Here is a 13,831-nt window from a genome sequence, read left to right on the forward strand (position 1 = left end):
GATTGCAGCTCACTGAGTCTCTTCTCCAACCACTTCCCAAAAGCGCCCCTCCAGAAGACTTGTTTGCCAACAGGCCATGCCCCGAGCGCTCCTCAGGGCTGCCCCTCAGGTCACGTGTCATGGGACGTCACTCCCTCTGGTACCTAGAGCACAGCTCAGCCGCGCTGCTTTCCGCAGCCCATCGAGGCTCATGCAGATGGCATCACGCTCCTTTTGGTTCTGTTCCTTGACGCCTTCAGCTCCCAGAATGAAGGCCAACCCTTTGGAGCTTCCTGCCATCCGGCCAGTCAGCGGGGTTGATAAAGTATCGATGAGGTTCTTCCAGCAGCCCACCAGAATATAGCGAGCAAATGCCACACCTGGAACGTGAAAGGGCAGAGGCATCACTTTCCAGAGGCAGAAAACAACCCAGCAGGGAGCCGCACGGGATCTCCTGACCATCCAAATAGCAAGCCTGAGTTGTGAGGCATTCTCCTACCGGAAATATAATTTAATGGCTATTGGATTGCATTTCACATTAAACATTTGTGTGTTTATAAATAATGAATGTTGCATCATCAGCAAGACATTGCAAAGTAACTTCCATCAGGCATGCTTTTTTCTGACAGGACAAGATGTTAATTCATCTACGTCAGCACACAAAGCTGCCATTTAATGCTTTAACTGCTGGCAACATACGTGACGCATGCATATTCATAAACTCAAGACCCAAGTCATTACCTGCCACTGTGGAGTCATCAATTCTCCTGCCCTGGGTGAAAGGGGACTCGGTAGAAGCTGAGGCCATCAGCTGGCCCCCAATCGCACTGCTCTCTAAGCCATCGATGTCTGTCAAGGAAAAAGACAAGATTTTCCCTGATTAAGAACACTCCAGTCAAAAACAAATGGCCACCACAATATTAATTTCTTCCCAAACAAACATCCATTGGCTCTATTATGTAGCAATAAAATAATAATCTTTTATCAGAATATTAAAATTTTTGTTTAACCTCATAGTCCAGTTTTCTTTCATTGCTAGAACATTCTTGTTAGGCTGTTGTATATTTTTTACTTTAAAAAAGGAAGATAAACTCTGCTATGTCTGTTGTTGGAAAATCTATTGATTTAGAATACTTAGATGTCTGAATACTCCTTTTATCCAGAACAGTGACATTATTCCCAAATTTTATACATGCAGGTTGCCCCAACCTGGATTTCTCTTTCAGTTTCCTCATAAGAATAAAGAAAAGAAGAATAGTATCTCTTTGGTCAGATAATCACATAATCTGATTCCAAAATAGAGCAATCACTTGAAAATAATACCTTACAATTTCTGAAGTGTTTTCACATTTAGATTTTTCTGTCAACTCTAAGCAAGTAAGCAGGATAGGTAGTATTTTTCCCATTTCACCAAAAAAGAAATAAATATTCAAAGTAGGTAAGATACCCAAGGCCATGGGGCCAGTAAATGAAGGAATCAGACTTAGTATTCGGATTCCCATCTGGGCCACTTTCCATGATATCACATACTCCATCCAGCTCAATACAGGAATCTTAACTCTCCTTCATTTGAATTTTTGTTAAAACACTCATTTCTGGAATTATTTCAATGAAACACTTCTTAATATATTGGCAAGAAGAAGCTGGCTTGGGACTGAGAAGACTTAGCTCTGAATTAAGTAGCCTTGTAGCCATGGGCTAACCTGCATCCTCTGGGCCCCAAATGTCTCAGTGGAAAGGAGGGAACCACTGGAGAAGTGATGGAATTGGGGCATACGTACTTGAATGCAGCTAACATAGCTGAATACCAGCCGGGGAGGGCATGGGAAAAGAGGGTAGCTGAAGTTTATTCCTTCAGGACTTGACCCTCACCAACAGGATGAGCCTTCTCTGCATGCTGTTTGGAAATTATTTTATTATACCTTTGATTCTTATAGTAAGTCCAAGAAGACTAGAGACTTTTGGCAACACATCTCTTTGAAAGTTGCAAAGACATCTATCTATATCTTAAAAGTTCTGACCACAAGAAAAGAAAATTGTAACTACATAAGGGGATTGACATTAACGAAACTTATCATGATGATCATTTTGCAATAACACACCACACACACACATACACACACACACACACACATATGATATATATCATTAAATCATGTTGTATACCCCAAACTAACATAATGTTTTATGTCAATTATGTCTCAACAAAACTGGGGTACAGAAGCAGGGAGAAACCTCAATGGCTACTGAAGTGGGAACAGGCCCGTTTCAATGACATTAATTTGACTTATAGTCAAATGGTCTTATGGCATTCACTGGAAATTGCTGTTTCTGGAAGTTATGAGGTTTCCTGTATGCTAGGTAAAGTACTGCTGAATTCAAGTAATACAAAGCCTATCTAAGCACTAATATTCCAGTACTACAGAACACCTTTCCATGACATCAGGAATAGCCTGTTTGTATAACGTTGATAATAAGACAGCTGCTGTTGCTTTTCCCTGCATGTGACAAAAAGATCAGATGGACGCTTCCAAGCTCCAGGTTAATTGCTGCTCAAATTCATTTGCCATTTCACACCTGGAATTTGCCACAAAGAATCACAGAATTTTATTTTGCAGAATTGTATGGAAAAACCCATGTTTTTATATCATCTTGTGTCTAGAACGCTCCCGTGGAGGTAGCGACTGAGCTTACAGTTCCGTGACAAAGAGGTGGCTGATACACAAGAATGTGTGACGCATGTGGCTACTGTAAATGGCCTGTTATTTCTTCATTTTTATAACTACTGAATGGTTCCCTTTGTTAAGGTTCAGGTAAGAGAGTCACAGAGATTCATTTTGGCAGAAACTGTGGTCTTTGAAAATTAAAGCTGGCATGTTTAGGATTCTTACCCAAATCCCAAGGCACCTTAAGCTCTGGGAAGTACCTTCAATCCCTATTGGAGGGATTTTACAAGGAAAGATGGAAACTGCGCACTACTTAATGGATGCCTGAATAAATGTCTCACACATTTATGAAGTCCTAGATTTCAAATGGATATGAAAGTTATCATGATTAGTCAAACACAAATTGGTCACCTGTCCAGTGATCCTGATCCCTACAGTTAGAGACCTTGCCCTTGCTTCTCCCAGTTGCATCCTAGTTCTAGAACCAAGACTCCAAACGCCAGCCAACGATAAAGGCTCTGTCTGCTGTGGACAGACCTCACTATGTGTCTTGACTCCCTGCCTGATTCCTAAAGAGCACCTCAGCCTAAATCCCTCTTTGTTGGGTTTTATCTGTCAGTGGTTTACTCTGCTACCCTTGTAAGAGCCCCCCACAAACTGGCCGCAGGTTACATAACATTGCCTTTGGACAACGGATTCTGCCTCCTCCCCTGGACTGTCCTGCCCCAGCCTGGTTGGGATCCTGCCCATGTGTCCTGCCTGGTGCAGAGCCATGCTGAGCTGGGTGTGGACACATGACATGATAGAGGCAGGGGAGGTGTCTGGCATAGGGCTGTGCTCTACATACCCGGTCGCCTGGGTCCATGAGATGAGAACTTGGATCAGAAACCAGTCTGGGAACTCAGATCAAAAAGAAGACGAGCCTGGATATAATATATGAAGCCTACTGATGACCAAGGTCTTGAGCACTCCCTGGTCTACGTGACACTGTAGCTAAGCCATGAGAAGCCATGAATGACTGCTTTCACACACACACACACACACACACACACACACACACTCAAAAAACAAAACCCCTGCTTCGTGACCACACTCCATAGAGCTCTCTATGCTCTCATGTAAAATTTCTAATAAACAGGATTTTACAAACTCTGGACACTGAAAACAAAGATGCTGGGTAACCTCTTGGTATTATTTCAAATTCTTGTATAGTCAGGAAGGGATCAGAAGCCAAGTTTAAGATCAAGCATTTTACATTTCTGGCAAATTTAGGAGCATTAAATGATATGGGGTTATCTATTAGCACATGGGAGTTTCCAGGAATAATTCTGGGCTCCAAGCCCAGAAAGTACTTCATATCCCTAGAGAAGCCCATCGTTTTACTCTGACAGACCCAGGTGCTAAATAGTCCTTATCTGATGGGGCACAGTGAGTTCCCCAGTGTCCCGTGTGAGAAACAGACAGAACATTCCTATGAGATGAATTCATGACACTTTCCTGGAACTGTTACCAGTTGCTGGGGAGACTCTGTGGGTGCTGTTTCGAGGCTGGCTTCTCTGAAAGGGGCTTTGGAGTGTCTGTCCCCCCTCCACACCAAGAGTCTCGGAGCTGTGAGAGGAGCCACTGACCGGTCAGCATGGTGATGAGGGGCAGGCTGTTGTCCTCCGGGCTGCCCCAGTAGCCGGCTTCTCCAAGCATGTTTCTGTCGAGCACCTGATGGTAGAGCTCCTCAATCCAGGCCTGGGAGAAAACCATCAGCACCCCACTGGTCTGGACCTGCTTCATGAACTCTTTCTATGGAGAGGATCACATGAGAAGGTGACCAGATAGGATCCCTCACAAATGAACACGTTTCCCTGCTGCCGTTTCCCTGCAGGCGTCCTCTACCTGAGTCAAGGCTTCTAGAAAAAATAAAACCTTATTGATTGGGGGCATAGTGGGGGTGTGGTTAGGGGAAGGGGAAACCAAGATGGGGAAGTTATAAACTTCATTAAGTTCCTTTCACTTACAGATCTTTTTAAGAAACCCCATAAAAGGATTAGGAACGCTGCCTCTCATCTCTCCCCTCTTTGTGGGGGAAATAGAGACGGTGCAGAAATATGAACAGAGCAGCTCCATCTCACTTCCCCAAGAGCAGCAGAGATGCAAAGTGTTCCCTGAAAAAGCCTATGCGGCTCAAGAACTACTGGATTTATACCCATTACCCCTGAGGATTTACAGTTTATGCAGCAAACAATTGCAGCTCGATGGATGGAGGCTCACGAGCTGACATGAGGGCGGGGACGACCACTGGATGATCGCCATCATTCTCATTCAGCAGTTTGCGCGAGGTGCTCTATTTCTGACCAGTGGGAAGTGTGGTTGTGGGTTACAAGTAGATCTGAGTACATTCTGGAAGACCATGAAGAGTGTTGGTAAAGCAGGCCTTGATTTTCAGAGAAGGGGACCATTCCCTGCCCATCTTCTGGTGTTTGAACGGTCCGTTCTGATCACCTGTTTCAGACTGCAGCTCACACATGTGTGTGTAACAGTGCCACTGGGGGGACATTCCCGGGCTGCTGGCAGGCAGCCACTTCTAGGCACTTAGGTCCTTGCCTCTCTGGAGCAAGGTGGGTAGCCGTGTGGCCCATCGCACTCTGCAAACCGCCCTGCATCCCCCTCAACCCGCCACAGCCCCCCACCCGCATTGCCCATGCCACGCTAGTGGGGAAGAGTGCACACCATGCCACTCCTCCCAGGACACTGGTGCTCAGCTCTCCAGCCACCTGTCCTTGGAGGGTCAGCACAGAGGCATCAGGCTCACCATCATGCTTGGCGCCAGGGTGGGCCGCTTCCGGTAGTAGTCGCCATGGGAGAGTTTCAGGTTGAGCAGCAGAGCACAGTGCGCGGCCGTGTACAGGCTGTCTGCATTCATCAGCATCTGCAGGCTGAGACTGCCGGTCCCATCAAACCCGGGGGAGTGCATCATGCCTGTGGGACAGAGTGCAGACACCGCTGGGGCTGCAGACAAGGCACCCAGCAAGGCTGGCTTATGGAGAGCCCTGACCTAATCCTTGTGATGGGAACATGCATCCTGTAGGACACTTACAACAGCTACAGCCAGCAAGGAGCATTGTGAAGGTCCCATATATGCCCTAGCCTGCTGGGGACGGGGATGCACTCTGGAGTAAAGCAACTTGGGCAAGTTTGGATGAGCTACTCACCAGCTACTTTGGTAAAATCACTCAGACCCGCCAAGTCTCAGCCTCAACTGTATCCATCTCCTGCTGAAAGTCTCCAATGGCTTCCCATCACAATAAAATAAAACCTGGACTTCCCCTCCTCTCTGTTTCTCACGCCCCAGGGCCACCAGGACCTGTGCTGCTCCTTAGACCACACCAAGACTGGGCCTGCCTCAGGACCTTTGCATTTGTTCTTGCCATTCCCCAGAATGATCTCTCAAGATCTCTGGAGGAGGTACTCCCTTCTTTCAGGTTTCTGCTCCAGCATCAGCTTTACGGAGGCCTTCCCTTCCAGTTCCATCTCAGACAGCATCCCATGGCTCCCACCACTGCTGTGCTGTTCTTTCTTCTCACCTTGCATTATTTTCATTGCCTTGATGTCATTTATGCCACCCAGCATTGTATTAACATCTATTTATTGCCTGCTGTCACTACTATTATCTACTATTATGTAAGATCTATGAGAGGGCAGGACTTTATTAGTTTTGTTCACTACAGAGGCCCCAGTGCCTAGAAAAGTGCCTGGCATATAGAAGACCCTTAAGAAATAATTACTAGGGGGAGGGCGGTAGGGAGACAGTGGTTGGGTTATGGACATTGGGGAGGGTATGTGCTATGGTGATTGCTGTGAAGTGTGTAAACCTGTCACTTCACAGACCTTTACCCCTGGGGCTAATAATAGATTATATTTTAATAAAAAAATTAAAAAGTTTAAAAAATGTGCTAAGAATGAACGAACATGTTTGTTATGAAACTAGACGTAATAACACAGGTAAGATGCTTAGTGCAGTAACCCATTAGTACATACTTTTAAAAAGGTAATAGTGTTCCTCAATAAACAAAACAGAATTCCCATATGACCCAATAATTATGCTCTTTGGGTGTACAGTATGCCCCAAAGAATTAAAATCAGGGATTTGAACAGATCCTTGTATGCCAATTTCACTGCAGCGTTAGTCACAACTGCTAAACTATGGAGACGATTGGACTGTCCATCAGAGAGGAGTGGATTGACAGAGTACGGTACACACGTACCACGGAGTTTGGATCCATGCTTCACCAGGGATGAACCCTGCAGACAGGCTGAGTAAAAGGAGCCAGGCACAAAATGATGACTATTGTATGATCCACGCAGAGGAGGCTCAGGCAAGAAGAGCCATTAGGAGACATTAGGAGTAGAGACATTAGGAGTAGATGAGAAGTCACCAGGGGCTGGCGGAGAATCTTTTCTCTTTGGGATGATAAATAAAATTTCTGAAAGTCAGGATGACAGTAATACAACATGGTCGATGTAGGGAGTACCACTGAATTGCTCATGTAAAAATGGGAAAAGTAGAAATTTTTAAGTTTTATATATTTTTTATCCCAATTAAAATAAATAATGTAATATATCAAAACCACTGAACTGCGCACTCTAAATGGGTGAATTATATGGTATGTGAATTGTATCTCAGCAAATTTTATCTCAATAATGCTCTTAAATGAGGAAATAGAGTTTTAAAAATATATGTAAAGGAATAGCTGCTGGTTCTTCCCTCATTATTTTTTCTAAACATCATTTTATGCTTAAAAGTTTTTCATTTTGAAGGGCTCCATGTGTTTTATACAAATTAACTGAAAGAAACAATGAAACAACTATATGTCATAGATGGGCTTTAAAGATGGGCTTGTTTGGCCAGAGAGGATTAGTGCCTTGTTCAAACTTCAGAGAATGTGGGGGACAAACATTTCTCAGGCTGGGTTCTCTTCATCTGGTCCCTCATCAGCCTCAGTACTCCTTTTGGTCCTACATACACTCTGATGCTTGGTTTAGAAATGTGGCTGAAACAGACCATCTGAAATAATATGCATGAAAATGACACATGTCTATATGATCTTCATATGCTTAAAATTATCCTGTGATCAAAAAGGTACCTCTTTGGGACACCTGCTTCCCCCTCTCTCTTGGCCTGCCTCTGCCTACTTGTGATCTCTCTCTCTCTCTCAAATAAATAAATAAAATCTTTAAAACAAAGATACCTCTTCTATAAAATGCAAGAGTTTTCAACACTAACAGTCAAATATATTGGAAATATAAATTTGTAACTGGAATTGTTACTTATATCCCTGTGGATTTCTTTCCTTTTATTATTTTTTTAAAGATTTATTTATTTATTTAACAGACAGAGGTCACAAGTAGTCAGAGAGGCAGGCAGAGAGAGAGAGGGAAGCAGGCTCCCCGCTGAGCAGAGAGCCCGATGCGGGGCTTGATTCTAGGACCCTGGGATCATGACCTGAGCCGAAGGCAGAGGCTTTAACTCACTGAGCCACCCAGGTGCTCCTCCCTGTGGATTTCTTAATGAATATGCTAACAAGAGGACATGGGCCAGAAGAAGCTTTGAAGCTGAAAAATCTTCAAGACTTTTGTTAAATTTGAAAACGGCATAAATATCCCTTAGTGGGCATTAAGTATGTAGCTTATTCCCATAAAACCACTTTATTCAGTCAAATGTTAGGCATCTCCCCGGCTTTCCTTTAAGAACTTTGCAGCTGTTATAAGAAATATTTTGTTGAGGGCACTTTGTGATCATAGGTGGAGGTGCATATATAAAAGGAAGGTTGAGAGCAAGATTTAAAAATGTCATCCTTAGGGTACCTGGGTGACTCAGCCGGTTAGGCAGTTGACTCTTGGTTTCTGCTCAGGTCATGAACTTGGCATCCTGGGATTGGGCCTGTGTTGGCTTCACACTTAGTGGGGAGTGTGCTTGAGGATTCTCTTTCTCCCTCTCCCTTTGCCTCTATCGCCTGCACACAAGTGGTTTCTCTAAAGTAAATGAATAAATATTTTTTAAAAAATGATATCCTTGATCTGGACATGGGCAATGTGTTTCTTCCATGATGGCCTAGAGGAATACTCCATACTCTTAAGGTCCTGGTGGGGATGGTTCTAGTCTCCGGAGGAGATAAAGGACACATGATGGGTCTCCTTCTAGGGTAAACAGAAAGCAGATCTCAGCATTGTTGGTATTTAACTATCTGGGATCATAGATGAAAGGAATATTTGAATCTGTGAATTAGGAAAATGACATTTGCAAATGGCTTTGATCTCAGGCTTCAGAAATAATTTCTTTTAAACTTTTAAAACCAACCACTATTTACCTTAGATATGGTTTGGAAAACCAAGCACATTCTCAGATGCTGAAAAGGAAGAAGGCAGCTGATGTGTCTTCTGACACAGAGACCCAAATCACTAGCAGAGGTGTGACAATGTTCCAGAAGGGCTAGTGCATATGTGGAGTTCTGAAATGATTGGTCAGGCCTGTTAGGAGCAATCTGTTGGTACCGACTTCTCTCTCTGTAAGCAGGCTAATTTCTTACAGTACAAGGATCTGGCAAACTTGAGAATAAAACAAAAGGATGTATAGTCTATCAACTTAAGGAAGACACTCATTTTTCTTTCCATACCAGATAGAGTTCACTGGTGATGTAATAATGGAAATAACAAAATAGCTAGAATGTATTAAGTGCTTTCTAATTTTTAGAACCAATCTCTTCTTATACTTTATTTCATTTTACATATAAAGCCTATATTGATTGCCTTCCTTTATTTTCCCGGTAAGGAGAGTGCCTCAGAAATATTAAGGTAATTTGCCTAAAGTTATATAGCTAGAAATTGCAAAGGTATTTTGGGCCCAAACTCCAGGCTTTTTGCACAATGCCAGCTGTACTTATTTCTAATGTTGTTAAAAGATTGTACTCTATCATGTCCCTCTCAAACAGATACTCTATTTTAAATTCATCCTCTGATTGGGTTCATTGAAGTGTTATAAATTTGGAGTGACAAACTATAGGAGATCTGACCTTTAATGCTTTCTGGCTACTTGTTTTTTTCCAGTTTTCTGTAACTAAAGTTCATTCTCTCCCTCTATAATTAAGATGTTCTTTACTGTCAGGAACAGAAGGCTGGGTCACTTGCTTGATTGCCTACCAGTAAGACTGGATACAAAATTAGCATAAGTGACCTTGAAACATCTTCTCCATGCCTTAGATAATGTGTTTTGTTTTGTTTTTCAAATAAACATTACTTACGTCACTTAAGAGGACGAATGGATAAGGAAGATGTGGTCCATATACACTATGGAGTATTATACCTCCATCAGAAAGGATGAATACCCAACTTTTGTAGCAACACGGATGGGACTGGAAGAGATTATGATGAGTGAAATAAGTCAAGCAGAGAGAGTCAATTATCATATGGCTTCACTTATTTGTGGAGCATAACAAATAGCATGGAGGACAAGGGGAGATGGAGAGGAGAAGGGAGTTGGGGGAAATTGGAAGGGGAGGTGAATCATGAGAGATTATGGACTCTAAAAAACAATCTGAGGGGTTTGAAGTGGCGGGGGGGTGGGAGGTTGGGGTACCAGGTGGTGGGTATTATAGAGGGCACGGATTGCATGGAGCACTGGGTATGGTGAAAAAATAATGAATACTGTTATGCTGAAAAAAAAATAAATTTAATTAAAAAAAAGAGTACTAAAAAATATAAATAAGAGTAACTGGTCCCTGCTTCTCCCAAGCCCCAATGATAGCCATCCCAGCAGACTTTGTTCCTTGTATGTATTGTGTGGAAATAGAATCACAAATGAGATCATACTACATACACTGTACCATGACTTGGTGTTTTCTTAGCAATACATGTTAGATACCTCTTTTTATTTTATTTTTTAGAGAGAGAGGTGTGTGAGTGATGGGAGGAACAGGGAGGGAGAAGGAGTCTTGAGCAGGCTCCCTGCTCTGTGTGGAACCTGATGCAGGGCTCAATCTCATGACCCTGAGATCATGACCTGAGTTGAAATCAAGAGTCAAATGCGTAACTGACTGACCCACCCAGTTGCAGGTACCCTTAGCTATCTCTTGATACTAGCACTTACGGATCTATCTCATTCTTTTCAAATAACTATGCATATACCACTGCATGGATGGAGTACGATTTATTTAACTAAAGCTCCCTTGGTAGACATGTATGTAGTCTCAATTATGACAAAAAGCTGAAATAATGAAATGATGCAAAGCTGAAATGCCTTTTAACACTTATGCAAGGTATCTGTGGGATAAATTCCTTAAAGTAGACTAAAGAACATATATAAAGCTTGACAGAGACAGCCCAAATATCTTCCCAACAGTTGATAGCAATTTTTCTTCCTACCAATGGTACATAAGAACATTGTTGTACCTACTCAGCAACTGGGGATTATTGACTTTCTAAACCTTTATAACGAGGTATATGATTTTTGGTTGCATTTCTATATACTAATAACAAAGTCACAGGAAGGGAAATTAAGAACACAATTCCATTTGTAATTGCTCTCAAGAGAATGAAATGCCCTGTAATAAATTTAATAAAGGAGGTGAAAGACCTGTACTCTGAAACTATAAAACATTGATAAAAGCAACTGAAGATGACTCAAATAAATGGAAAGATACCCTCTGCTCATGGGTTAGAAGCTTTCATATTGATAAAATGTCCACACTACCAAAGCAATCTACAGATTCAATGTAATCTCCATCAAAATACCAATAGCATTTTTCACAGAGCTAGAAGAATCCCATAATTTGCACAGAACCTCAAAAGAAACCCAAATAGCCAAAGCAATCTTTAGAAAAGTATCACAATCCCAGATTTCAATATATACTACAATGTTATATTCACCAAAACCGTGTGGTATTGACACATAAATAGACATATAGATCAATAGTACAGAACAGAGATCCCAGAAATAAAACCATACTTATATAATTAACTAATAGACAACAAAGGAACCTCTAAGTATATACAATGAGGAAAAGACAATCTCTTCAGTAAATGGTGCTGGAAAAACTAGACAGGTAGATTCCAAATAAAACGGGATCACTTTCTTACACTAACTCCAAATGGATTAAGGACCTAAAAAATGTGAGACATGAAACCATAAAACTCCCAGAAGAAAAATAGGCAGTAATTTCTTTGACATTGGTCTTAGCAACATTTTTCTAGATATGCCTCCTCAGGCAAGAGAAACAAAAGCACAAACTGTTGGGACTACAAACAAAATAAAAGCTTTTACACAGCAAAGGAAACCTTCAATAAAACAAAAAGGCAACCTACTGAACAGGAGAAGATATTTGTGAATGACATATCCAACAAGGGGTGGAAATCCAAAACAGATGAAGAACTTGCACAACTCAATACCGAAAAATCAAATAATCTGATTAAAAAGTGGGCAGAGGACCTGAATATATGTTTTTCCACAGAACATGTACAGACGGCAAATAGATACACAAGAAGATGCCACATATTGCTAATCATCAGGAGAATGCAAACCCAAACCACATGAAAGATGATCTTATACCTGTCAGAATGGCTAGAATCAAAAAGACAAGAAATAACAAGTGTTGGTGAGGATGTGGAGAAGAAGGAATCCTCATGCCCCTGCTGGTACAGCTCCTGTGGAAAATGGTATGGAAATCCCTTAAAAAATTAAAAATAGAATTATCCTATGATCTAGTAATTTCACTATTGAGTATTTACCCAAAGAGAATGACAGGGGTGAAAAATAGGTACCTCTATGTTTACTGCAGCTTTATTTATAATAGCCAACCAAGTATGGAAGCAACCCAAGTGTCCACCCATAGAGGAATGGATAAAGAAGATGTGGCATATATATATTTACAAACACACGCATCATGGAATATGCGTGTTAGAAGAATGAGATCCTGCCATTGGCGACAACATGGATGGACCTCGAGGGGATCATGCTAAGTGAAATAAGTCATATAGAGAAAGACAAACACCGTATGATTTCACTTACAAGTGGAATCTAAAACACACAACAAACAAACAGAAAAACAAAAAGCAGAAACAGACTTGTAAATAGAGAATAAACTGATAGTTGCCCAAGGGGAGGGTTGGAGGATAAGCAAAATGGGTGAAAGGAAGAGAGAGATATAGGCTTCCACTTATGGAATGAATAAGTCACAGGAATACAAGAAACAGCACAGGGAATCGGGTCAATGGTATTACCGTGTAATCATGTTGTGTCTTGACAGAGGGTAGCCATGCTTGTGGTGAGCACAGGAAAATGTCTAGACCTGTTCAATCACTAGGTTGTATACCTGACATGGCTGCGACATTGTGTGTCAACTCTACTTCAGTTAAAACAAAAAGATTACACTATTTTACTTGGTAATATATCTCCTTAAGTTCATGTTTCCAATTTTCAAATAACATAGCTGTTTTATTTTCTGCTGATAGAAGTCATAAGAAAAAAAATTTAAGGGGTTTGGAAAAGTACCAAAAAGACAGTGAAAACAATCTGTAATTATATCATCATGAAGTATTAACATTTGAAGTTAATTTTGAATCCTTTTAAAAAAATTACATTATGACCATTAACCATACCATTAAATGTCACTTTGAAAACGTCATTTTAAACAGCTACATAGTGTCCTAATTGGACATAGTAGAAATCATTTAACTTCCCCCTTATTTGGGGGCATTTAGGTTATTTCTAGTATTTGTGCTATGAAATATGTATCACATACATTTTGATATAGAAATCTCCTTGAGTTTCTGGTCCCTTAGTATGAACTCCTGTGGTTCTCTCAGGAGCCAGTGAGATGATGGGCTTCCATGGCCTCTGTCAGGACTTGGAAAACTGTCCCACATTTCCTGGCTACAGTCTGCAACTGCTTTTCTTATCATGGCCAATCAACTCCAGAAGGGTTTCTGTTCTTGAACAGAGTCTCTGATTTACCCATCCATTCATCCCTCATCCATCCATGCCTCGCCCCATCCCCCAAAGCAGCAGGCACAGCGTGGTACTAGGAACAGGTCTCTGAAGCCAGACTGTATACACACCTTGGTAGCTGTGCACCTTGTTTGACTTAGTTGACATCTCTGTGCCTCAGTTTTCTTACCTATAAAATGAGAATAAGAATACTATC

At 41.7% G+C, this 13,831-nt stretch overlaps 1 protein-coding gene across 5 annotated transcripts in view; it reads right to left on the minus strand.

The window, feature by feature from the left end:
• Window positions 1–13,831, minus strand: part of ARFGEF3 (ARFGEF family member 3) — a 184,895-nt gene that overhangs the window by 49,500 nt on the left and 121,564 nt on the right. For all 5 annotated transcript variants that reach the window (XM_004740298.3, XM_004740297.3, XM_004740296.3 and 2 more), the window contains 4 exons: window positions 5,449–5,615; window positions 4,274–4,439; window positions 721–828; window positions 144–359 (listed from right to left, as the gene is read on the minus strand). In XM_004740298.3, the coding sequence (XP_004740355.1) occupies window positions 144–359; window positions 721–828; window positions 4,274–4,439; window positions 5,449–5,615 (657 nt within the window). The remainder of the gene's footprint in view (window positions 1–143; window positions 360–720; window positions 829–4,273; window positions 4,440–5,448; window positions 5,616–13,831) is intronic.

This window comes from Mustela putorius, unplaced genomic scaffold (genome assembly GCF_011764305.1).
Source record: "Mustela putorius furo isolate JIRA1106 unplaced genomic scaffold, ASM1176430v1.1 tig00003863_pilon_pilon_pilon, whole genome shotgun sequence".
Lineage (NCBI taxonomy): Eukaryota > Metazoa > Chordata > Mammalia > Carnivora > Mustelidae > Mustela > Mustela putorius.